Below are 24,782 nucleotides of genomic sequence, written 5' to 3' on the forward strand. Positions count from 1 at the left end.
ACCATCGCCCCCTGTGCCGGGCTTGAGGGGCAGGGGCTGGGGCAGGGCGAGCTGCTGAGTCACTTCCCCCTGCAGATTCGGGGTGACTCACCGCGGAAGCGCCGCTGCTGCACGGCTGCCCCGGCCCCCACACGCACCCCCCGAGGGGACCCCGCACCCCATCGGCGGGCTGTGAGCACCCCCCACCCCACCCCCTGAAAGGTTGCCCGATGGATCGTGTGTCGGTGGCGGCCATGGTGGGACGTGACCTTCTCCCACCGGACTGAGGAGTAACTGGATCCCCGGGGGCCCACAGTAAATTTAGAGCTTGACCTTTCCGGTGCGGGGGTCGCTCTTAATCTTTAACCGAGGCACATCGGCCTTTGGACGTGGCTGCTGAGCAGGAGGTGGCAGATGATGATCCCGAAGGAAGGCAGCAGGCCGTGCCCAGCCCGGCGGCTTCACTGTGGCTCCTCCTCACCCATGTCTGTCTCTCCCCAGATTTGGCCGTATCGGCCGCCTGGTCACCCGGGCTGCCATCCTCTCCAACAAAGTCCAGGTGGTGGCCATCAACGATCCCTTCATTGATCTCAACTACATGGTGAGTTGCTTTGCAGTGCCTCCTCCAGGTCTTGCTGAGCAGGGCTCCTCTGGCTCTGTTCTAGTAGCTTCCCAGGAAAAGCAGGTGTAGGGTGGTGGTGCAGGGCTGGGAGGTTCAGCAGAGCCACTTCCAGTTGGACAAGGTCACCAGGGAGGTGGGGAGCTGAGACTGCGGTGTAGGCAGAGCGAGGCTTGGGGAGATGGCAGCTGGGGTGTCTGACCTTCTCTTCTCTCCTTGCTAGGTTTACATGTTCAAATACGACTCTACTCATGGTCACTTCCGGGGCACAGTCAAGGCTGAGAATGGGAAACTTGTGATTAACGGGAATGCTATCACCATCTTCCAGGAGTAAGTAGCACTCCCTTTTGCCCCTTGGGAGAATGAAAGCATGTGCCTCGCAGCGCAGCTCATAACAGCTTTGTTCTTCAGGCGTGACCCCAGCAACATCAAGTGGGGAGATGCTGGTGCTGAATATGTTGTGGAGTCCACTGGTGTCTTCACCACCATGGAGAAGGCTGGGGTGAGTGTGGCATGCAGGAGAAGGGATGCTGCTGCTCCTGCTTGAGGGGGTGCATTACTAGTGCACAGAGGTGCTTGAGATGGGGCTGGAAGGAAAGAGGAGGTTTTCTGAAGTGAGGTGTTGGAAGGATTCTGGGTTATCTAATCCCTTTCTCTTTTCTAGGCTCACCTGAAGGGTGGTGCTAAGCGTGTGATCATCTCTGCCCCCTCAGCTGATGCTCCCATGTTTGTGATGGGTGTCAACCATGACAAGTATGACAAGTCTCTGAAAATTGTCAGGTAAGGAGAGAGGAAGATTCTCTCTGGCCCGGAGTTCTCACCAGCTATGTGGGGTCTCATCTCACCTTCGTAGATGTGTTGCCTCTTACTGACAAGCCTTTCTCTCTCTTTCCCCAGCAATGCCTCTTGCACTACTAACTGCCTGGCACCCTTGGCCAAGGTCATCCATGACAACTTTGGCATTGTGGAAGGTCTTATGGTAGGTCTGGAGCTTGCTGCTCAGGAGGGTGCCCTTTCCCCATGTCCCCTCATGTGAGGAGAAGCATGTGTACACCCTGTATCCCCTAAGATGCATTTTCTAGAAAGCACTGGCTGTGTCCTTACCCCTGTGCTCTTTTTCTTTCCCCAGACCACTGTCCATGCCATCACAGCCACACAGAAGACAGTGGATGGGCCATCTGGGAAGCTGTGGAGGGATGGCAGAGGCGCTGCCCAGAACATTATCCCAGCATCTACTGGGGCTGCTAAGGCTGTAGGAAAAGTCATCCCTGAGCTCAATGGGTGAGTGTTGGCCCTTCTTGGTTGTCAGGAGGCTGCAGCCAGTGCCTGGCCAACTCAGACCCATTCCAGAGGGGTTCTAGGTGCTGACTTCTGTGTCTCTCAGGAAACTTACTGGAATGGCTTTTCGTGTGCCAACCCCCAATGTGTCTGTTGTGGACTTGACCTGCCGTCTGGAAAAACCAGTAAGTGGTGTGGGCAAGGCCCTAAAAACCTCCAGACCTTGCCCCTGCTTCTTCCAAACTTTTCCTTTTTACCTGGAATTGCTCTCTCTGCATCCATCTCTTCCCTAAGATATGATCTTCATGAAAATAGCACCTGCCATGGTGCTCCCATGTGTCTCTGCTCCCTCCCCTCCCCCCAGCGGACATTTTGTCTGAGCTGGGATCTGACCATCTTAAATTTCTCCTCTCAGGCCAAGTATGATGACATCAAGAGGGTAGTGAAGGCTGCTGCTGATGGGCCCCTGAAGGGCATCCTGGCATACACAGAGGACCAGGTAAGTAAATCTTGGTGGATTTTGGTGCTCACCTCATTTTTCTGGTGGTAGGAGCCTTGTTGGGGTCCTGGTTTGGACACACTGGTTCAGGCTGTGGGTAACCTGTTAAAATTTCCTTTCTGTTCCAGGTTGTCTCCTGTGACTTCAATGGTGACAGCCATTCCTCCACCTTTGATGCGGGTGCTGGCATTGCGCTGAACGACCATTTTGTCAAGCTGGTTTCCTGGTAGGCACAGCCAGAGGGGTGAGGGCTGTGGGGTCGGGGCTGGCACAGACAAGTTCCAGACTTGTCCTGTACATTGCTGCTGGCTGGGAATGCGGGGTGAAACTACACCCCTGCTGAGTAGGGTGACTCTGACATGTAACTGGAGAGAGATTGTGTCTTCCCTGAAATGACTGTAGCCTTCTCCTTCCCCTCCTGGAGGGGGGTGGATGGTAAAAAAACCAAATTGACTCAACAGTAAAGTTTTCTTACTGTTGAGCAGGTGTTCTTTATTAGCAGTGCTGGGGTTGCCCTGGGGATTCTCCACCATAAGGGCTCCCCTCCCAAGAATTAATTAGCAAGGGACATCAGTTTACATACACACATCATGCATATCCATTAGATCTCCTAAAAAAAGGGGTATCTTACAGTGAGTTCCTGGAATTCATTTACATAGTCTGAGCATGTGTAGTAAAAATAGGGTGAGGGTCTTCAGTGCTTTGTGAAGTCAAGTCCAGGTGCCTCCTTCCTAAATCAGTGACATCACCGTCCCTGTAACAGGGTTTCTATCTCTTTGTTCAAGCCCCCCCTTATCTTAATTTTCCAAATCTAGGAGTTGCCTAAGTGTCCACTGAAGGCCTTGAGTCTGTTAGTGATTTAAGCAGGGAGCCTAACTAGTGTTTCAATCTTAACAGAAAAAGGGACCTAAGCAAACAGTTGAGTCAGGAGTCCTTGAGAAACCGATGAAGCAATGGTTCCATACATCACATCAGTTTTAGTCTTAACTGTCAGAAGTTCATTTGTTGGGCCCTTTCATTGCCTTTCAAGGGGAAGTTGTTGCATGGGACAGACCAGAGGAGTGGGAACAGCGGCAGAAGGGGATGCAAATGGGTTGGTCCTGAGAGTGCTTGTTTCCCTCCCCAGGTATGATAACGAGTACGGATACAGCAACCGCGTTGTGGATTTGATGGTCCACATGGCATCCAAGGAGTGAGCTGAGCACACAGCCCCCCTGCTGCCTAGGGAAGCAGGACTCCCCTCCGCCAGAGCCCCTGCCCTTTTCACCACCGCTTAGCTCTGCGTCCTGCAGTGAGAGGCCAGTTCTGTTCCCTTGTCTCCCCCACTCCTCCAACTTCTCCCCGAGCCTGGGGGAGGTGGAGAGGCTGATAGAAACTGATCTGTTTGTGTACCACCTTACATCAATAAAAGTGATCACCATCTGAAATGCCTTGCCTGTCTCAGTGGGAAATGGGAGAAAGTCTGGGGGGTGTAATTAGCAAGTGGAGGTGCTGGCTTTAACATGAGCCTTCCTTGCAAAGCACAGTTGGTGCCTGTCTCTGCACTGATCGGGTGGTGAGCTACCCCTGACAGATGTGAGAGGCCAGGCTCCAGCTCTCAGCCCAAAATAAGGTGTGGTGCAAGGCTGCCCTCACAGAACTGCTGCCTGGTAGAGTTGGAAAGCAGGTCTGCTGATCCATCCACCTTCTGCCTTTCTGGATTTGCTTGTCAGGTGAGTATACACAGAATAAAGTGCTGAGCAGGTAACTTCTTTTTTGTGTTTGGTTTGGCAAAGGATTGCAAGAAACAGGAATTATTTCTCCTTGCCTTAGGAGAAATGTTACAAGGAGGATTTTTTTTAATTTGATTTTACCTTTTCAAATGAATCAACTTGCCCTAGAGGAAATGGCTGCCTCAGGACATGGAGGCCAGTGTTACCATGGTGCTAGCTAGTCTTAATTCTCACTTAATTCTGGATGGAAGGAGGGGCAGTTGCAGTTAAGCTCCTGAGCGGCAAATCTCTGCAAGGTGAGTGTCAACCCTAGGTAACTGTGTTACCTCCTGCAGGCATGAATGCTGCCACGCAGGGGCTGAGCCTTCTGTGACCTGAGTGCACTGGAGTAGATAAGCCAAAATTGTGTGTCCCCCTGACTTTTAGCAGCTCAATTTACTGTTTCTGGGGTGATGTGTCATTCTCACCCTGGCAGGCAAGGTTGGAGCTGTTGTGTAGACCCCAGCTGCTTCAGACCCTGATCTGGAGCAAAGTCTTAAGCTGGAGGCCTTAAGCTCCCAGGATCAAGGTATGTTGGACATAGTTTCACCGGAGCTGCTCATCTCCAGTGGTTGAGCTGCGTAAAAAATTAAATGTTTACCAGACTAGAGGGCAATGACTCAAAATTGCTTTGTGAAGAGGAAAAGGTTGAATAACCTGCCTCTGGATAGCAGATGGGATCAAGCAGCTTGTTAGCCCTTGGGCCAGAGCAATACCTGGCTTAGCCCACCAATGGCCTTGTGGGAGCTTTAGGTAACTGGAGTTAAATGGGAGCTGCCTGATGCTGGGTCTAACTGGAGGCAGCCCTCCTGTGGACCTGGGTTTGTGGGGGAGAGGTGTAGCCTGCAGGCCTGTCGGGTTTACAAATGAGTCTTGGGTTGGTCCCATCCTGTCCTCAATTGCTGTGCTTGAGTGCTTTGAATGGCTGTCCTGTGTGCTGCTGCCTGTGTATTTGTGTGTGTGCCAGTGAGCATCTTGCTAGATCATCTGGAAGTGCAGAGAAGCTACTGAAACACCTTGTTGGATGTCTGTTTTCCTCTGTAAAACAAAGATATTTTGAGCTGAGTTTTGAATTAGGAACATTTCAAAGAGTCACCTTTTTCCTCTGTTTTCTGAGCAAGATAAAGCTGCCTGAAAATTCACCTAGAGCAAATAATTCTTATTTAACAAGGAAGAGCCCTATCCAACCTGAGATCAAACTGCTGTGGGAATGAGCGAATTCATACAACCTGGGGTGGGGTGGGGTGGAGGAAGAGTACCTGCTCTCAGACTAACAATTGCTGGGAATGTCTCAGATAAAGGCTCACTGTGTTTTAAAATACTTTTTCAATCGGTTTACAATCTTGCTTGAAATTCCAGGAGAAAAAAATATGGTAGCTAGGTGAGGCGAGCCAGGAATCACAGAAATCAAAAGAGTTGCTCCTGTATGGAAACAGGGAGAGCGACTGTGGCAAACGAGTCATGCAGTCTCTGGACTGCCTGAAGAGCTTGGTTTCCTCTCTCATAAGTTCCTGAAAAAGCACAGCTCTTCTATTAAACCCTCATTTTGCATCCAGACACTGTGCCTGCAGATGGCACCACAGCAAGGCCCCTCCGGACAGATGGAAAAGCCAGCTCAGCGGCCAGCCTGGCCAAGAACTACAACCCTGCCCTAAAGATGTTTTTTTCAATTTGAAAAATTGACATATATGACTGCAGCTAGCATTGGGATAAAGATGGGAGATCGGCTGTGGCAGCTGCTTCTCTCTCTGGAGAAGATTTTTCTCCTAAGTAGGGGAGATCCAGGATTGCTCTTAAAGCATTTCCAAGGAAAACTGGTAGAAATGGTTGGTCAGAGAAGGCAGGCAGTCGGACATAAAGAGGCAAAGGAGCTAAAAGCAACTATGCCACTCTGCCAGGGCAAACTGTCTCCAAGAGCAACTATGATGAGCCAGAATCCATCTTGGTTTATGAACACCTGTCCAGGGGAAGGTATAGAAAGCCACTGATCCTGGCCAAAGACTCAACTCTGCCTTCCTCAGCTGGCCAACACCAGGGCTGGCCGTGCTAGGCTGTCATGGGAGAAGGATACACCTCAGAGACAGGATCACTCCTTTGCAGAGCTGTGCTGACACAAAGCTCTCTGGCCCACCCACAGGACAACTTCTCTGATGGGCACCCAACCATTTCTAGGGGTGGTATGCTGCACCTTTTGGGGTTTTTTTTTTAAGTCAGAGAAAATTCAAATGATGCTGAAGTACGGTAATTAGCAATGGTGTTGCAGGAATATTCCCTTTTATGGCAACTTTGAATGTTTAGAGAAATTATTTTATACTTCATTTACGTGCACTACCAGCCATGCATTGCTCCCCCAAGAAATGGCTAGTTGTCCTCAGACCACCGTCTTCTCAAGATGTCAGCACAAAGCTTCAGCATTAAGGAATATGCCATGTAGCGAAAAACATCTTGAGCAGATGTGGAAACTTGCTTGGGGAAAAAAAAAAAAAATATCACACCAAAGTGTAACAAAATGGTGACTGCATAAGCACAGTAAAAATGTCTCAGACATTTAAAACACACTCTGTCCACTTCTGAAGTAATGAGTTTTGAGCAAAGCAATCAACAAGCTCTATGGAAGGAAGAGGAGATACAGGTCTCTGATAGGAAAGACTCTGACACAAGGCATATATTGCACAGTTGTGTAAGATAAACATCTTGATAGTGTTCCAAATTCCTTTGTAACAGATGACATTCACAAAATGCAGGTTCATCACTTACTTAAACTCAGGGTATGCAAATACCTCTGTGGACACCAGCAGTGCTGACAGAAAGCAGGCATGTCATCAAAAACAAGCTGCCTACCTTTGGGCAATTGTACTGTAGACACACTGGAAAAAAAAAATAAAAAATTATTAACTCTTCTGAGCTGAATGTAATTTCTTACTACAGGACAGCTAACTACCCTCCATATCTTATCTCTACTACAGAAGTGTTGTCTGAAGGGAGTTTTTCTCAATTAAGTGTTCCTAGAAGGAACAGTAGTACTGGGTTATGCTTTACTGAATGAGATTTGAAAAGGCAGCAGTCAAAAAGCCAGATTTTTAGAAAATGATGTGACAAATAGAAAAGGTAGTATGACAACCTTTTTCAAATGCATCTTGGAGGAAAAAAAAAAAAAAAAAGCAGCTGCCAAAAAACTGTAAGATAGCATGGGCATGATTAAGGAAGCTAAGGCTGTGGGAGAAAAGTAAAACTGATGTTTTGCCATCAGAGGAGGTTTGGGGTATCCCTAGACAAGAGATTGTTTCCTCAGCAGCGATGAGACGAAGCCACCATTGCAAACCGAAGTATCAGGACTTGAGAACATGTCTGTGACATGAAGGGCAGCAAACCCTCAGTACCAGGTGCTGGACTCAGATGGTCTCCAGCATGAAATGGGTGACAGGTAATTGTGCCGTTAAGTAATTCACCACTGCCTCAGCCTCCCCACATAATGAAACACAAATGGCTTTAGGCAAAAGCAGACCAGCAAAACCTTTCAAAGAACATGAACTGCCCCAGGATAGGGAAAAAAAACACCCTTTCCAGACTGAGAACTAGTGGCAAGGGTGTTGGTGACTGAGAGAGAAGGTCTGAGGGACCAGGGTCTGAGGACATCTGCCCCAGGGTCATTTCTATTCAACACCTTCAGAACATAGGGCACCAAGGTTTGCTGATTATGCAATATGATGTAGGACATTCAACACTATGGAAAGGTGCAGAAGGAACTTACGACCAAGTGACTGGGTTATTGAAATGGTGGGTGAAATTCAAGGTTGCTAAATAAGAAGTAATTCATGTAGTAGAGGGGACAACTCTGACACTGCAGGTTTAAAAGCCTTCCTGTAACGTGTCCCAACTCCACCAAACCTTTGTTGGCCTTGCTCGGAGTTCTGGGACAGAAAAAAAACTAGGTGGTTTGTGATCTCTGTAATGTCCATCTTTCCAGTTACAAGCTGGGTGCTGGACCCCAAGCAGACACTGAAATCTCACTGAATGCACATGGCCTCCAGCTTCCCCATCTCCTCAGACTCTTAGTACGCCTTTCTCAGCCTGACTAAACTGCCATCTAGACCATCATCACGAAGTGACTTTAGGCACTGAGCAAAAATGCTCACATGCTTTTTTTTTTTTTTAAGGAGCAAAATAACTAAACTTTTCACTCTCAAAACATTTTCCTCCAGCCTGGAGTCATGGTTAGGGGTCTTTGCTCCATCTACTCCGACTTACAGTGCAAAGCAGGTCAAAGCACACCAATGTCACACGGGGATAAGATATTTAAAGATGCCATCAGCGTCAGCACCTGTCTGAGAACTCACATGAGATTGCTTGTGAGCCCTGCCCTCTTTCCAGCACTCCTGTTGTCCTGGGGATGGTTAGTCACTTGTATTTCTTTGCTTTTAGATGTGTCTATGCTTAAATATTGGCTATGTACGTATGGCAACAGAACCTATGTTTTGACTCTATTTAAAAATATGTTTTAATGCCTCTTTGCATTTTTGACTAAGATATTTACTCCTTTTGAGAGTCTATATCACTTCTACATATCAAAAATGGTGTCAGCTTTGTCTGTCAATTCCTTGTGCCTCCATAGATCTGTGCAGTTTTTTTCCATTCCTCCGTGATTTCTACCCTCCTCCCTTCTCTACTGGTTTCTCATTGGTTTTCATACATGGCCTGTCAGACTAATCACTGGCGTCATTTGTTCACCCGTCCACACAGGTTTTTTTTTAAATGTCGTCCCCCATGCACTTAAAAATTGACATCAGCGAACCATGGATTTTAGCAGCCAACACTCTTTCATCATGGCTGAGGTTAGCGCGTTTTGCAAAACACCATTTGCAGGAACGCAGCAACAGTGCTGTGCCTTTTTTTTTTTTTTTTTCCAGCATCCCTTACTCCATTTCCCCAAGCAGCCTCAGGCTTTGCGCAGTGGCTCGTTCACTGCTACAGCACCCCATGCACCTCTACGTTAGCGTTCTCTAGGGCATCTGTGCCTGGAAATGCAGAAGAGTTTATTCTCAGAAGATCCTGTCAAGGATCCTCCTTAATTGCTAATGGCTGGAAAGTCCTTCATCATTCCCCTCTGACCACATTCTGCTCTTTCCAAATACAGAACACACATATCTGGTGAGTACATCTCTTTTTTTGCCTCTTTTTTTTTTTTCTTTCCAATTTCAGCCAAGAAAAATGGTTTATATTACTGCTAGGATTGATTTTTCTTTAAATATAACTAGAACAACTTGTTAGTGTCTTTGACATCCAGCTATTGTTATTTTTTTCTTGAGGTGATATGAGTAGCAGAAGACCTTTTTTTATACAGCTTAAGTTTGTTGATCCTCCCTTCCTTTTCCCCCCATCCATAGCTGCTGCAGTTGTTACAAGGTTTATTTTTTATTAATTAAGGTCAGGCTTTATTATTTTTATTTGTTATTCTAAGTGCCATTGTCACATGGTCACTTATTCAAGGAAGTAGTTTACTGAAAGGTTCAGGCACAATAAATCACAGGTTTTTTGATAACTGGAAAAACTCTTCTTTCCAAAGATCTTCCACTTAATTGTACTTTTTAAATACTTCCCAAAACAATTTCACTGTAAGAAAAAGCTGCAGAACCCCATGCAGTTCTCCATTACAGTATTTTTGTTCTGGGTGATGCCTGGATTTGTTTCTCAGCTGATGCCTTGTCTTTAGGCAACCATGAATCCTAACCCCATCTTTAGATGTCACAAGGACATCTAAAATTATTGCCTTACCTAGACATGCCATCGTTTGTAAGTTGATGAGAAACTCTCCATAGCACAGCATATTCTTCAGTATCCCCAGCCAAAGTCTTGCATGACAACATAATTTTCCTCCTCACACAAAGCAGAGAGGTACTTAACAAAATAAATCACCATGTTTTGTTTGGGGATTCAGGAGTATATAAGACTTCAATGCCTTAATGAAACTGTGTCAGAGCATGTTGTTTGGCTGTTAGCTCTAGAGCAGATGTGATTTCTAGCACATCTTCCAAATCACAACTGCTCTTGCCTATTCCACTCTTACCCAGTGCGTTAGATGGGTGAGCTAGCAGTTCTATGATGTCACCATGAAAATTAAACCACATCTCTTCCTACCCTGAGAATTTCTTTCTCCTCTTGCACCTGGTCCAGATGCAGTCTGCTGTCAAAGCTGAAAATGCTGCCTCTTCTTATCTGTTGTGGTGTTGATTCAGCTTAGTCATGATGTATTTTTGTGGCCGCTTGAGCTCCTTTTCAATACTGCTAAGTGGTAGTATGTATATCCTAGTATATATAGTATATCCCAGCTCTCATAGCTGCTCTCCAAGCTATGAAGTATATACCCCCCCCACCACCAGCAGACCTACAGCATCCTCTCCTTATTCCCGTCCCAACAGAAAGCGTCCCAAGCATTTAGAAAATTCACATCTAAACCACCTCTCACAGTCTCATACATCCGGTGGAAGATACCCAGTGGTGACCGGGCTTCCCTAAAGCTGTCTGCAGCCCATCCAGTTCTCCATGCTGTCTCACTGCTGCTCTCAGCATCAATCGCTGTGCATAGGGGCTTGCCAGATGTCTTCAGGAGCCTGTCCATGTCCATCCAGATGCATCTCCAAGGAGACAGCACTCTACTGTGTTCATTAATTCTGACCTCTCCTCTCAAAAGGAGGTTTCTTACCTGTAACCAGAGTATTTGACATACTTGATCATCATGTGGAAGTTCAGGAACACTCTGTGCTACAGGTACCTGTGATAGCAACAACCATAAACATATAAAGAATATGGCCTTCTTGAGAACAAACAAAGCTTTTCCAGCAGAGGTACAAGGCTTAGGAAAGCCAAGCTCAAATCCAGAAACAAGAATAATTTTCTATGCAGCTCTGACCTCTCTTACCTCTTGGCTAAGAAACAAGACAAATAGAAGAATAAACAGGTTACCAAGGAATCAAAAGTTGCTGCAGCAAAGGCTGTCAACATCGTATTTAGGTCCCTCTAAGGAATCCTGAAATAAGGAAAAACTAACTCACACAAAGCTGAGCTGTGTGGGACATGTTATAAAGTGCCTACAGGAAGGGTGCTGGGTGGAAAATACAGAACCTTAACTGAATGGACAGACAAGTCAGGCTCTTTCAGTTCTGAGATACAATCTAAAATAGATGGCATCCAAGAATAGGTAAAGGGAGAGAGCGGGCTTACTTAACACAGGGTAAAAGACCTGGTCTACTTAGTGGTTAGGTTGACTCAACCCTCTCTAGACCCAGTAAGAACATCCCACATTGATGCGGTGACGTGCAAGGAGGGCAATGCTTCCCACCCTCTATGGGAAAATCTGGTAGTCTTCCTCAAGAAACTCAGTGGGCCTGGTCTCAGAGCTACTATCAGGGCCAGGCAGAGTCTCCAAATATGAGAGCTCAACCTTTCAGATGAGTCCCAGGGAACTTCACTAGGAAAGGGGCAGGGGGGAGGCCACTCTGCATGCCACAGGATCAGAAACACCACTGAAGTCCCTTGCCAAGAGGCTGATCTCAGCACAGGGAGCACAGAGCACAGCAGCCACGGCAGAGAACTGCATCTCTTACCCCAGCTCAAAGGCTGATTGTGTCCCTCAGCACCTCACAAGTGGGTCTGTCCCAGCCCAGGGACAACTCTTGCCTCAAGGTAGGGGTTTTGTGCCACTCCCACTGCTGATATAAAAGTTGTGCCTGTCCTCACCTAGACACAACAGTTCAAATGTTGGGGAGGGAGAAGACAGAGCAATCACTAGCATGTTTCCAGACTGCCCGAGTAAGTCCCCACTAACAGAGACTTCTGCAGGTTGGGGAAGCTGAACCAACATGCCTAAATATTCAAAGGGAGGACCTTACTGCTAGTCCAGAGAGACATGATCCTAAAAGGATGGTTCATGGAGGTCAACCAGACAGCAGCCACAATCCCAAGACAGATGGTGACAGAGGAACTGCCTGGATGCATCTTGCCATGGAACCCCACTCAGTAAGACACATCAGTGCTTGGACTGTACTGGGGCAACAAACATTCACATGAATGCATGGACACCAAGTGAGGTAGGACTTTGTCTGCTGCATGCCAAGGCCTGCCCTGGTGCACTAAGAACCAGTTCCTCCAAGGTTCATTTCATCAATTAATCATCTTGGTCAAGAACAGGAAAAGGCACACTCCACCAGTGGCCAAGCTGCCCCTGAAACGAAGTCTTTCAGGGAGTTTAGGCCAAAGATTTTGGAATGGGCTGGGGTCTAAGGGTAAAACAAGATACGATTATTTCCTCTGAAATGAATGTGGACCAGCAGGTGTTCAAAAACCTGGGTCTTTGCTAGACAATTTCTTCTGATATTGCTTCCTGAGCAGGTACTGCTGAGAGGTGTCCTGGAAAAGGGATGAGGTTAGGAACATGAGAAGAAACACAGCACTGAGCAGTTCACAGATGCTACAGTTCCCACCAGGGCTCACGGTAGAAAAAAGAAGGCTAGATACTCCCCAAAGAATGGAGAGGAGCCCACAGAGAGGAGTTAAATAGATGGAAGGTCCACATCTCCTTATATCCAGCACTGATGGACAGGTAGATGCAGGGAAGATGGTCTGGCTAACAGTGGAGGCCTTGGGCTGTGCTTCTCATGCAGAGACATCGCTGAGGCAAAGGATCGTGTCCTGCCAGTGAGATCTTGGGGGCTGTCACACTGGCTGGGGAATGGAGCCTATTGCTGGCAACACAATTCACCAGAGAACAGCATCTTGCACACACGGGTCGGGGAGATCTCAGTTTCATGGCAAATGAAGTTCTGACGAGCAGTGTGGGACTGGGGTCCCCATGTGACCTGGTACACGGGTGTCTGGCAGCATCAGCTGCTCCTCTGGGCAACAACTGCTCGAGGCAGTGATGCCAGTCCTTCTGTGCTTCATGCTTGAATTCTCTCAGGGTACATATTCTGCAGTCCTGTGGGTTTCTTAAGCAGTACCGAGAGGCCAAGGTACACACGTCATGGATTATGCACCAGGGAAGCCAGACTTAGCCAGCCAGTCATGGAGATCTCCACACCAGAGAAAGAGTGGAAAACACTGCAGAGACATGTATGGGAAACAGGATTTGCATGAACCATAAGAGCCTCCAGGCATGATAGAAAGTGATCCCTGATCTGCGTGTGAGGCATCACCACTCAAAAGAAAAAGCCCAGATTAAAATATTTCCTTTGGCTTTAGCTCTTTTAGGAAAAAAAAAAATTTAAAAGGGAAGAGGGAAAGAAATGGAAACGGTTGGGCAAGGTCTTTGCCATGGGCCTCACCTCCACACCCTGTCTCAGGGCAGGCACCGAGGCACACACCTCCCACCGCCCGCAGAGCCACACGCAGCTGGGGTTGGGGGAGCACGCCTGTGCTGCTACCCAGCACCGTGTGGCTCCCACAAAAGACTCTCCCTGCTTGCCCCTGAGAGCTGGAGATGGCGTTTGCCAGCCAGAGCCCAGCCACAGCAGACCATGGGCTGAGGGACTGTCATTTCCCAGCGGCAGTTCTCCTGGCCTGGAGGTTTCCTCAGCCACCAGCTTCTCCTGCCATTTGCAGGGCCTCACCTCCCTGCCAGCTCTAGGCAGCCAGCGTAGCCCACACTGAATCGCCGACGTGTGCCTTAACACGTCTTGCAGGCACAGGCAGAGGACCTCACCCTGCCCAAACCCCGACCCTGTGTGCTGCAGGCATGCCAGAGCTTGCAGCTCAAGCACACAGCAGCCTGAGCTACGCAAGCCAGCCCACAGAGATAGACTGTGGCACCCCTCAGCCCCTATTTTATCTACTTTACCTCATCTTAAGAGGTGATCCAGAAACTGCTGACATCTATTTTCTCTTTCCTTCAGGATCTTTTGTGAGCATTTTTTAATTTGAAGCTTCACCTGCCTTGGCTGGGCAGCCTGGGTCCACTGCTCAGCAGATGGCCCTGCAAAATGCTGCCTCTCAGCAGGCTGCTCACCCCCTCTGGCCACCCTCCCACCACCAGACGAGCACGTGCAATGGCCACCAATGCAAATGCTACAAAGAAACGCTGGTCCCCTCCAGCACGCCCAAGGGACGGGAGCGTCCCATGGGAAGCCCTATCGATGGGGTCTGGTGGAGGACACCCCCCACCTCAAGCTGCACCAGCACCCGCGGCAGCACAGGGAGAGCCCACACCCGGCAAAGCTGTAGAAAAGGAAACTGTCCTATTTAATGACCCTTTGCCCCCATAACACAGACACGAGCGCACCGCCGACATCTGGCAAAAGCAAAGTGCACGGTGAGCAGGACTTGGCCCCCATCCCAGAGGAGGCGGGGAGGCTTGGGGTGCCCAGCATGGAATGGGGACTTGCCGGGCATGTGGCCAGCAGCAAGGACAGAGAGAGCCTCCAGGCTCGGTCCAGTTGGCACCAGTGTCAGGTCCAGTTTGCAGGGAGGTACCGCTCTCGTTTAGCTCTGTGCGGTGCAGGGAGGGCAGGGGGCAGGTCAAGTGTACCAGGACGGAAGATGGATGAGGTGGGTCTCGGGGAGACCTTGGAGAACACCGCTGTGGCAGATTTGGAGCCTCCCTGCCCAAACTGTGGTTTAACCAAAGCAGGGGAAGGGAATAGAGAAGGGGCTGGAGGCTGAGTGGCCCAGGTGAGGGCACTCAGGTCTATCTAGCTATTCCCATTTGCAAGATATCGGTTGGCGGGGGGGGTGAGGGATCTGCCAAGCACCCCAAAATGGGAGTGAGCCTGGGTGACAGACGTTTACCAGTGGCTCCACGTCCCTGACAGTCTCTCTCAGGCACGGCTCGAGCGCCCCCTGTGCCAGGAAGGGGGTCCGAAGGAGCAGGGCCTCCCCTCATTATCTGATGGAAGCATCGCTGGGGGGGTCACGGTCGGACTCCTCACTCTCCTCGTTCGGGGCCGACTCGCTGTTGGAGGCCGGGGTGAAGGCAGGAGACTTTCTGTGGAGAAGAGTAAAGGGCAGCGGTCATAGCACCACCCAGGGGGAGGGAAAGAACCCAGTTCAGTGTGGGCAGGGAGCACCAGCCCACACCAGGAGAGCAGCTGAAGCGCTCCCCTGGGGCACATGTGGGTCTGTGGGAATCCTTGGGTGCTGGGAGGGTGTCCCAGTGGACACCAGTCCAGAGCATGAAGCAGGGCTGGGGGAGATGCCTGCCCAGAGCAGGACCTTGCCAAGGCACGTGAGGCTAGAGGCCAACGAAAGCCCACCACGGAGGTCCCCAGCCTGGAGCCACCGTGGTTCCACACATCCGTGAGGAGCTACAGTGTCCCTGCACAACGGCAGCTCCTCTCTCCATCGCTGGGGGGATGGCTTCACCTGTCAAAACTGACTCCTGTGCACAGCCCACCTTCTGCAGAGGCAGCACCATGACCTGTGTGGAGGCTGGTCACTTTGGGAACTGCCCCCTCTCCATGTCACACCAGGGCAGGGCAGGAGTGCTACCCTGTGCTTCAACTCCTGCTCACCACCACCCTGGCTGTATCCCATCCTCCCACTGAAGCTCACCTGTCCCCAGACTGGGTGATGAGCCGCCGGCAAGTCTCCATCTGCACATCCAAGCCTCGCTTCATGCTGCACATCTCCATGTACTCGTGCAGGTGCCGGTTCATGTCGTTCTTGGCTGTGGCCAGCTCCAGCTGCACAAGGGAAATGGCGCAGAGATGAGCCCAGGATGCAGTGCAGGGCAGGACGCGTGGCCAGACCCAAGGCTGACACCTCCCACTACCAATTACCTGCTCCAGCATGGTGTCTCCCTCCCCCGGGTCCCACTCCCCCCCGCCCCCCATTTCACCCTGTTCTGTGCCATGCTCTCTCCACCTCCTCCTCCCACCTCTATTTGGTCAATGGTTTCCTGGTACTCCTTCTCACGGCTCTTGAACAGTGACTCCGTGTCCTTGATCACCTTCTCCAGGCTGTCATCCTGCTGTTGGGGAGAGCAGACAGCATGTTTAGAGGCAGGCAGGTGTCCAACACAAGGAACCAAGGGCAAGAGAGAAATCAGAGAAAGAACTGGCAGGAAAAGAGGAAGAAAAATAAGCGGTGTAGTATAAATAAGGCATGAGTCAGTCCTGCCAACACGGGGTAGAGACCCAGGACTCACCACAACCTGTCAGCTCAAAGCAAGCCTAACAAAGTGCAGCTTTGGAGAGCACAGACCATCCCCAAGCGTGACATATCACCAGGGGACTTCCGAGGGCCGAAGAAGCAGGATCGCGAGGGCTTTGGCCAGACCTTGAGTCCTCTGTTTGGGCAGTGCTGCTGCACAGTGGGCTGGGGACCCTGAGCAAGGGACCACCAGGGACCAGCCCAGCCAGAGGAAACCTCTTCCAAGAGGGCTGTGGCTCTCCTCACACATGTGGACCATGCCCTCAGCATATCTTTCAGGTCCCTGGTCTGTCTAGCAAGGAGACCTTCACAAGGATGTGGTAACATATTCATGTAGAAATGATGGGGTGTAGAGGGGAAGCATCTGTACAGGCCTGCAAAGGATGGAGGGGCTGAAGTCTGGTCTTTGAGGGAGCATCTTCCCAGGACCGAGTGTCCCAACCCAGGGCTGGATCCTCGAGGGGATCTGACACCACTGTTACCTCCCCCTGCACCTCTGCGGCTGCAATGGCGTATCCGGAGAAGTCCTCCCAGAGGAGCAGCGTTTCTTCTGTCTCCTCCCAAGTGAGGCTGTCACAGTCATCCTCAAAGTCATATTCCCTCCTGAGGGCAAGGGAACAGCCCATCAGCACCCAGCAGGGAAAAACCCCAGCAAGGCAGGGCCAGGTAGGGGGCTGCATTGGTGCCAAAAGCCTTGCCCCTGCTCACAGGCAGGGCTGCAGCTCTTGGAGGTTTAGCCAAGGTGAGCTCAAGTGCGCCCAAACCCAACAGTTGATGGGGAAGGAGATGGCTTTATGGCAAATTCAGGCAGGAACTCCCAAAGGCAGAAATAGGGGCAAGAGGAGAGGAGCCGTTCCCGCCCACAGCATGGGTGGGCTCAGGTCTCCCAGGGGGTCAGTCCCACTGTGCCGCAGAGCACAGGATGAACATACACCACAGCAGCACCTCCCACCTCGCCCTCCCCAGAGAAGTGGATCCACAGCCCGCCCCTGTCCTCCCCATCCCGGGCGCTGGTGGGGAGCCGGGAGCCAGAGCCTCACTCAATGCTGGGAGCAGAGGTGCAGAGCAACTGCACTCACAGCTGGTTCAGCATCCTCTGCATTTCCTCATTGATACTCATGGCTGTGGTCTCGTCCTCCTCTTCCTCTTCAGGTTTTCGGGAGGCATCGCTCTCTGAGAATGAGGTGTCTTCATCGCTGACCTGCTTGCGCTCCCGCTTCCGCCCCACCGAGGCTGGGACCTTAACGGGAGACAAGTGCAGAGACTACAGAAACGAGGCCGGGTCCGAGGTCAGGGGCAGGTAGTTGGGAGGAGATGAAGGGGAAAGGAATGGTGGAGGGACAGAAAGGTAGGGAAAGAGAGAAAGAGAGAAAGAGAGAAAGAAAGGAAGGAAGAAAGGAAGAAAGGCAAGAGAGAAAGAGAGAGACGGGCTCATTATGATCAGGTTTAAGATGGTGCAACGGATAAAACATGGCTTTGGCATTTTCTAAAATTAAAACTAAGCAACTAAAGATGAAATCTATGAATCCGATGAGAAAAAACAACATGGTTTTTATTGCAGAAAAACTCAAATTGCCCACCACCCCAGTCCAGAGACAGGGAAACACAGTGACAGAAACAGGAAAAAAGAGACAGAGTCTGAAAAAGGTGAAATATGTCAATATTTACAGTCCAACCTTATTTATAGAAAGTTTAAAATTTGTACACTTTCCCAACTGAATGGAACTAACCAGTTGCTTCTGTAAGGACAAAGAGAGCAAGACAGAAAGGCAGCAACATCCAGAGAGAGAAGAGAGACAGAGACAGAGAAGAGAGACAGAGAGATGACGGAGAAGGGAAGGGGAAGGAGAGAGATGGGGTTAGAGACAGACACTCAAGCAACTCGTCTCCCTCCTGCAGCTTCTCCCCTACCACTGTGGGGTCCCCGGGCCCAACACAATAGGTCAGCAAGAGGTTGAGGGGCCTCTCGATGCTCAAAGCAACATATGGAGCTTTCAACCTCCTCTCTGTGCCCTTTTGCTTGGTCCTCCCGAGAGAGACAGAGAGCAAGGGACTGCACGGAGCGAGGGTAAGGGTGACTAAGTGTCTCCCCTAGCAGGGGGCTGGTGTCTCTTCTACCTCCTTCGAGAACTCTCCTCCCCAGAGCCGGCAGCTGAGCCGGGAGCAGCAGCAGGCACTTCTCACCTGAAACATCTTGATCATGTCCTCACAGTTCCGCTGCTGTGCCACGTCGCACAGCTTGGCAGTGATGTCGATACGCCGGCAGATGTCCATGTCCACCTTCATGGCCTTCTCCTGGATCTTGGTGTCCAGCTCTGTGATGTTCTGAACCCACGGTGCCACAGGAGGGGAAACAAAAGGAGGAAGATTAGGCAAGGCAAACAGCAATCAGGGTCCCCACATTCCCCCTTGTGCTGCAGGACTGCATTCACACCCCCTCTTTGCTCACTGCACCCCGGACCGAGCACATGCCCCACCAAGGAACTGCTTTTCTAGGCAGCCCCACCCCTTGGGTCGGAGAGAGGTTAGGGACTCACATTGCTCATCAGTCCCTTGAAGACAACAAGCTCTGCCTTGAGCTGCTCCACCTTCATGGCCAGCTCCTCCTGGCAGGCTTCAGCCTCCTGGGCTTCCTGCCCCGGGTAGAAGGAGATGTGCAAATCAGCGTCAGCACAGGGCAGCTGGGGTGCAAGGAAAAGTGGGGGAGACAGCGATGCTCACCTCCTGCAGCTCAGTCACCCGGTCCTGAAGCTGGACACGCACCGTGTACTCCTCTTCCCATCTAGGGAGACAAATGCACCATTCAGATCCTGCCTGCGGAGACAGGAGGGAGCAGCAGCTGCTCAACCCCAAAGCTATCTGAGAGGGGGTGATGACGGCATCAGGGCGGGAAAGAGAACATGCCCAGGAATGCATCACTGCTTGTTTCCAGACAATGGCAGCTGCCAAAGGCCCGTCAGCTCCCCCCCTTCCTGGCCATGAACCCTGCCCCACCACACTCTCTGTCGTCCTGACTGTGGGCTGGCCAAAGCTGCCTGCTCCACCACGGGGGGAGCTGGGGACACCGACCGCAGGCTCTGTGCAGCAGCTGCACTGCACGTCCTGCCACGCTGGGGATGAGCCACGGCCAGATGCAGCCCACCAGCCTCTCCACCCACTCTCTTGGCCTCTCCATTCACCCCCAAGCCCCTCGGGTCGCATTAGGTTCAGCTCCAACCCTCAGACAGGCTTGCTGAAGTGCGAAGACTTGGACAACAGGCTCAAGCCAGAGTTGACCTATAGAGAAATCTGTATATTTTGTAACCGATAACCATCGTGCTAGTGGGTATTGTGCTAGGTTATAACAAACCACCTATGATGATGTAAAAAGTGCTAAAGCGTTGAAGTATTTAAGGCTGAACAACAGACCCCGAGCCGAAGCTGCTAACTTAGCATGCAATCATTAACGAACTATGTATGCTCACTAGTGAAAGATGCAGCTTAGACCGAATATAATCAGTAGTGAGGATGAAATGCTGAGAGAATGTATCCAACTCTCCTTGCTCAGCCTTGTTCAAGGATAAGAACCCTAGTATTTGGCCTTGTTAGAAACTCCCTTGGCTTCACCCACCCCAAGCCCTGGCCAGGCTTTGGGTGGAAACCAACAGGAGGATGAAAACTGAAATTTTCTGCTCAAAACAAAGGTGCAAGTTATTCTGGCTTGCTGATTTTTGGTATATAAGGCTGGACTCGCTTGCAGCAACTTTGGATGCCTCACCTAAAGATGGACACACTGCATAGGACTTCTCACTTGCTGGGAAAGATACTCCAAATCCCTGCTGCAACCAGGGCTGCCCAGCATCTGCGGATCCGGATGATAGTAACGGGTGCAAGTGGTGATGTGTCTTTCTTAATCACTATTCTCTCTCTCATGTGGTAATGATTTGATGCGCTACCCCGTATTTCCCTATTTGTTTAAGTGCATTATTCTGTCTTTTCTTACTGCATGTTTTCTGTATTACTCTGTTACATTTTTTAGTTATCCCCAGTAAAATATGCTGGTGTCAGAGTTTAATTGGTATCCTTAATCAGCAAAACACTTGCGGATTTTGCAGAGCTGCCCCCACCCGCATCATATTTGTGACAGAATTGGTGTGTTTGCAGCACTGCAGTTCAGGCTGTCCAGAAGCACAAAAGCCAACCCAGTACCAAATCCCGTTACAGCGCGAGTGGCTGTGACGGGTGTTAACATGAAGGGCTGCTCTTCTGCCTGTAGTGGTGCAGAGGGCTGCCCTGCGCCAGGCCACGCTACCTGAGCAGGCTGAATAACAGGTTGGATTGAAGAACACTTTCATCCTACAAGGAAGCAGGACGAATTGTCCCAGTTTACACCACACTGGCCAGTGGGTACTGCATTAGGCTCTGTGGCTTTGCAAAAGGCTGCACTGCAAGGTGCCCAGCCTTGCTATACAAAAACACATTGCCTAGCAATTATTATATTCTGTTTTACTGTGTGAGATCATCATCTTTGGCCACGCTGCAGTGTTGGCCCAGTCCATGGTCTGTTGGGAGGCCACCAGGCTGTACTGCTCTTTGCTAAATGGTTATCCCACAGCAGACAGGTTGGCATGTGCTGCGGTGCGGCACAGGGCAGGGCTGCTGCATTCTTACCCAGCTCCTGGCTCTTCTGGGAAAGACAGTTTTCTCTGAGGACATGGGATTTCTCTGGGAAAGCACCCAGAGCTGGGCCCTACCTGATGCTGTGATCTCCAGTTTCTATTTATGCTTGCAAGCATCAACACAGGCACGCTGTGACCCTGCATGAGGATGTGAAAAATCCTCTTGCTTACTCACACCAAGTTTGAAAAATAAATCCTAAAGTCTAAAAGATCAGAAAGCATATGAAAAGCCTTCACACTTGTTATCTCAGGGTATCAGACAATGTGACGATGTGGGAGAGTCCTGGCTTACTAATTTCTAAGCTCTTAAAGTTGGCAATGCTTACTCAAACAAGGACAAAGTGCACGGTCCTCATGTTGGTGTTGGCTCCATATCGCAGCTACAAAAGGGGAGTCAAAGGGGGTTCCCATCCGTTTTGGGGAAGAGGCAGATGAAGAGAGAGGGAAGGAGAAAGCTAAAAGGGATAATTGCCCTAATTGCCCTTATATGGGAACTGTTCAAACAAGGCCTCCCTCCCGGGGGAGAAAAACGCCTTCCACTGTTAAGAAAAAATTTTCAGCATCTTTCTCAGCGTGGCATTTCCTCTCTTTTATGGTCTCCACCTCCTTCCGGGTGTCTATATAGCCTGGACTTACTGGGGGAGTAAAAGCATATCTGCAAATCCTTGGAAGAATTCATTTCACATCGATGCTACGGAAGATGAGTGCGGATCAGATAAACACCGATTTAAAGGCAGGAGGCAACAGCAATTCACTCTGTGACGAATCTGCGCACCCACCCATTCTGAGCCTCTCTCCTGCTCACCTCCTGCCTGGCTCCTTCTTTCCTGCTCCCTCCTGCAATGCACCACTCCTAATAATAACCCACCTGCAGCACTGTGGCTGCTGCCAGGTCACTGTCAGCTGGAAGCAAGGCTGCCCCACATAACCCCACGGCCACCGGCGCACGCCGAGAGGAGATGTACATCCTGCCCAAAGGCTGAAATACAGAAGAAAGCAGAGAGCGAGGGCAGGAGGGTCCCAGAGCTGGCTGCAGGCCAGCCCTCCCACAGTTGGGGATGTGACAAGATGCAGTGCTGATCCTACAGCCCAGCTGTGTCCCCTCAAGAAGTTCACTTAGCAAAATAAACAATACCTCCCCCACCTTTAGAAATCTTGTTCACTGCAAAAGGCTTTACCCTATGCCGCACAGTTAGTGCACGCTGGTGCTGTGGGGCTTGAAGATGCATGTTTCCCTCTCCTGCCATCGTTGAGCTTCACCTGAATGGTGAATGCCTGGCAACCTGGCACACCTCCCTGGAAGGCAATTACAACAACAAAAGATCTTTTTGTGGACATTCAATATATAAAAGAGGCTTATAAGAAAGATGGAGGGAGACTTTTTATCAAGGCCTATAGTGACAGGACAAGGGACAACAGCTTTAAACTGAGAGAGGGTAAGTTTAGATTGGCCATAATTAAGAATTTTTTTACGATGAGACGCTGAAGCAGGTTGCCCAGAAAAGCTGTGAATGCCCCATCACAGGAAGTGTTCAAGGTCAGGGCTTTGAGCAACCTGAACTGGCGAAACTCCATGGCAGGGGGTTGGACTAGACGATCCTTAAAGATCCCTTCCAACCCAACCATTCTGTGACACTAACACACTGTGCCGTAACACTACTCACCCCACACCCCCAGCATGTCCTTGGAGCATCCCAGATAAAAACTGCTTGGGAATATAGTTGTAGCAGATGGCACAAACCCAATGAGACTCTCAGATCCCCAGCGCTTGGATGATACTCGCAGGCACCCTTTGCCCCTCTCCAGGCCACCTAGCCTCAGTCTGCTCCTCCCAAGTGCAAGCCTCTCCCCTGCTGCTGCATCTCTTCTCATCCCTCCCTATTGCTCCCACACCTCTCCTAGATTCCAGACTTGAATTTCAGGCCTGCATATCCAGAGAGAAGCTCCTCCTGTGGCACACGTATTGTGGGGTGTACAGTGGCAATGCTGCCCCAAAGACACGACAAGCTCAAGCACCCAAGCCACAGCTCTGAGAACAGGGAAATCTCACATTAACACGGTCTCTTCCCTCTGCCCCCAGGCACATGGCAAAGGGATGACACCAGTCCCGCTGTCCCCATGGCAGATCAGAGCCTGCCATGGCAGGGAGGTCTCTGCTCCCAGGAGATGTGGGTATCAGCCCTCAGCATGGGGAAGGGTGTGGAAATGGGATCCTTCTGTCCCATTCCCCTGTTTGGGACCTGGCTACACCTGTCAGAAAGTTCCCAGTGCTGGAAAGGGTCTGGGGGGTGGGGTCTGCTTTCCCCCAGCTCCTGGTAACACAGTCCAAAAATAGATACCACCACCAACATTGGCCCGCAACAGCTCGTGGTGCGCCCCTGCCTGCCCACAGTGTCCCCATTCCCGCCGACACTCCTCCTGCAGCCTTCCCAAAGCCCACTTGCCAGAGCAGGACAACCCTGAAAAGCTCTCCTTTCTCCCAAAGTTTCAGCAGCACCGACAAACCCAACTTGGTCCCCTCTGGCTGACCCAGTTTGAGTGGGGGAGGCTCAAGCCCTCCAGGCCAAAAAGGTGGCTCCAGCTCCCCGCTCTCCGATCTGAAAACATAAGGCAAGGAGAGCTGCCTGCTCCTGGCTTAATAATAAAAGGCCTTAGGTACACACAGCAATAGGTGGGAAAGAAGAGGTGCCAACTCTTCCTTTCCACATGCCTTGCTTGATGCCTCTGGAGCATCCGACAGGCAAGTCTGCTCAGCCAAAGCCTTATAAAGCCGAAAACATAAGGTATCATCTTGGATCCCCAGCCTTGATCTTGGCACCAGAGGCCTCAGCTGTGAAGCACAGGTCAGCAGCATGGCTCCCGCGAGTAGAGCACACAGTTTCGCTCTCTTGGGTATGTAATCAGTTACTTTTTAATTGCTTCTAAAGCATCACAAAGTGATGACTCTTCTGAAAAAAAAAAAAATTAAAAATCAGTCGCTCGCGTGGCGTCAGTCACCAGCGATGGTCTCACCCATCCCGGCGCTGCCAGCCCTCTGCCTGATATCATCCTACGTGCGGATCTGGGACCAGCCTCGAAAACGGGCTTGAAACAAAAGCACTGCTGGCGCGATGCAAGAGCAGCAGCCGCCCCGCACGGGAAAGAAGAACCAGCCAAGAGATTAGCTTTGCATTCTGCTTCGCCCTTCTCCGAGGCACATGCCAAGCTGCAGCTATTTTGGGTGGGGAGGACAGCCCCTGAGGAGTGGGGTGCTCCCGCATGGCTCGCTGCTGCTGAGGCGCCGGCTGGGAGAGCACTGGAGAGGGAAAGGGCCCAGGGGAGCCAGTCGCCCTACCGAGGGGCTTCCCGGCCCTTTCTCCGTAGCCAGAGCGCTCTCCTCCTCCCAGCAGTCCTTTCCAACCCAAACCCGCTCACTGCTGCACGTTCACCTTCCTCACCTACTTTCCGGCTTGCTCCTCCTTCCCCAGTGTTTCCAGATTCCCTCCCCTTTCAAACGCCAGCTCCTGGAGTCACATTATTTCTTCCCTGCTTAGAAAATCACTTCCAGCCTCTTGTACCAGGTTGGTAAGACGGGCAAAGGTGCAGCAAGCATCCCGAGAGAGTTCAAACACCAGGAGGCAAGTGAGGAGACCCAGATGCAGACGCACGATTCCAGGGGCCCATGTGTTCGCCTGACAAGCGCCTTACCTCAGGCTGCCCGGAGCCCGCACTCCCAGGAAGCCAGGCCAGGGCCGCCTCTCCCCCGCTGCCCGCTTCTCCCATCCCAACCCCAGAGCCTCCCCGGCGATGGTGGGGATCCCTCGGGAGGTCCCCCACTCCCGCCGCCCCTTCTCACCTGCGCTTGTACTCGTCACGCTCCC

The 24,782-nt window shown here is 50.8% G+C and overlaps 2 protein-coding genes across 2 annotated transcripts in view; one reads left to right on the plus strand and one right to left on the minus strand.

Annotated features, from left to right (window-relative positions):
- Positions 1–209: 209 nt before the first annotated feature.
- Positions 210–3,802, plus strand: GAPDH (glyceraldehyde-3-phosphate dehydrogenase). The gene is made up of 11 exons (XM_026847213.1): positions 210–236; positions 401–580; positions 822–928; positions 1,010–1,100; positions 1,263–1,378; positions 1,496–1,577; positions 1,728–1,879; positions 1,983–2,061; positions 2,292–2,375; positions 2,504–2,601; positions 3,502–3,802. The coding sequence occupies exons 1-11, from the start codon at positions 210–212 to the stop codon at positions 3,569–3,571; spliced, it is 1,086 nt and encodes a 361-aa protein (XP_026703014.1). The 3' UTR covers positions 3,572–3,802.
- Positions 3,803–14,333: 10,531 nt separating this feature from the next.
- Positions 14,334–24,782, minus strand: part of IFFO1 (intermediate filament family orphan 1) — an 11,598-nt gene continuing 1,149 nt past the window's right edge. Inside the window, exons 2-11 of the mRNA XM_026847223.1 lie at positions 24,758–24,777; positions 18,986–19,046; positions 18,802–18,897; positions 18,449–18,589; positions 17,995–18,003; positions 17,344–17,528; positions 16,747–16,867; positions 15,990–16,082; positions 15,665–15,795; positions 14,334–15,098 (exon numbers count right to left, since the gene is read on the minus strand). Of these exons, the coding sequence (XP_026703024.1) occupies positions 14,996–15,098; positions 15,665–15,795; positions 15,990–16,082; positions 16,747–16,867; positions 17,344–17,528; positions 17,995–18,003; positions 18,449–18,589; positions 18,802–18,897; positions 18,986–19,046; positions 24,758–24,777 (960 nt within the window). The 3' untranslated portion in view covers positions 14,334–14,995. The remainder of the gene's footprint in view (positions 15,099–15,664; positions 15,796–15,989; positions 16,083–16,746; positions 16,868–17,343; positions 17,529–17,994; positions 18,004–18,448; positions 18,590–18,801; positions 18,898–18,985; positions 19,047–24,757; positions 24,778–24,782) is intronic.

This window comes from Athene cunicularia (genome assembly GCF_003259725.1).
Source record: "Athene cunicularia isolate RWA chromosome 1 unlocalized genomic scaffold, athCun1 chr1_part1, whole genome shotgun sequence".
NCBI lineage: Eukaryota > Metazoa > Chordata > Aves > Strigiformes > Strigidae > Athene > Athene cunicularia.

Excerpts from the sequence above, each read along its gene's own strand:
- GAPDH (XM_026847213.1), top strand. The coding sequence starts at position 210 with ATGGATCGTGTGTCGGTGGCGGCCATG. Across the intron at positions 581-821 it reads TCATTGATCTCAACTACATG|GTTTACATGTTCAAATACGA; the intron begins GTGAGTTGCTTT and ends TCTCCTTGCTAG. Across the intron at positions 2,376-2,503 it reads TGGCATACACAGAGGACCAG|GTTGTCTCCTGTGACTTCAA; the intron begins GTAAGTAAATCT and ends TTTCTGTTCCAG.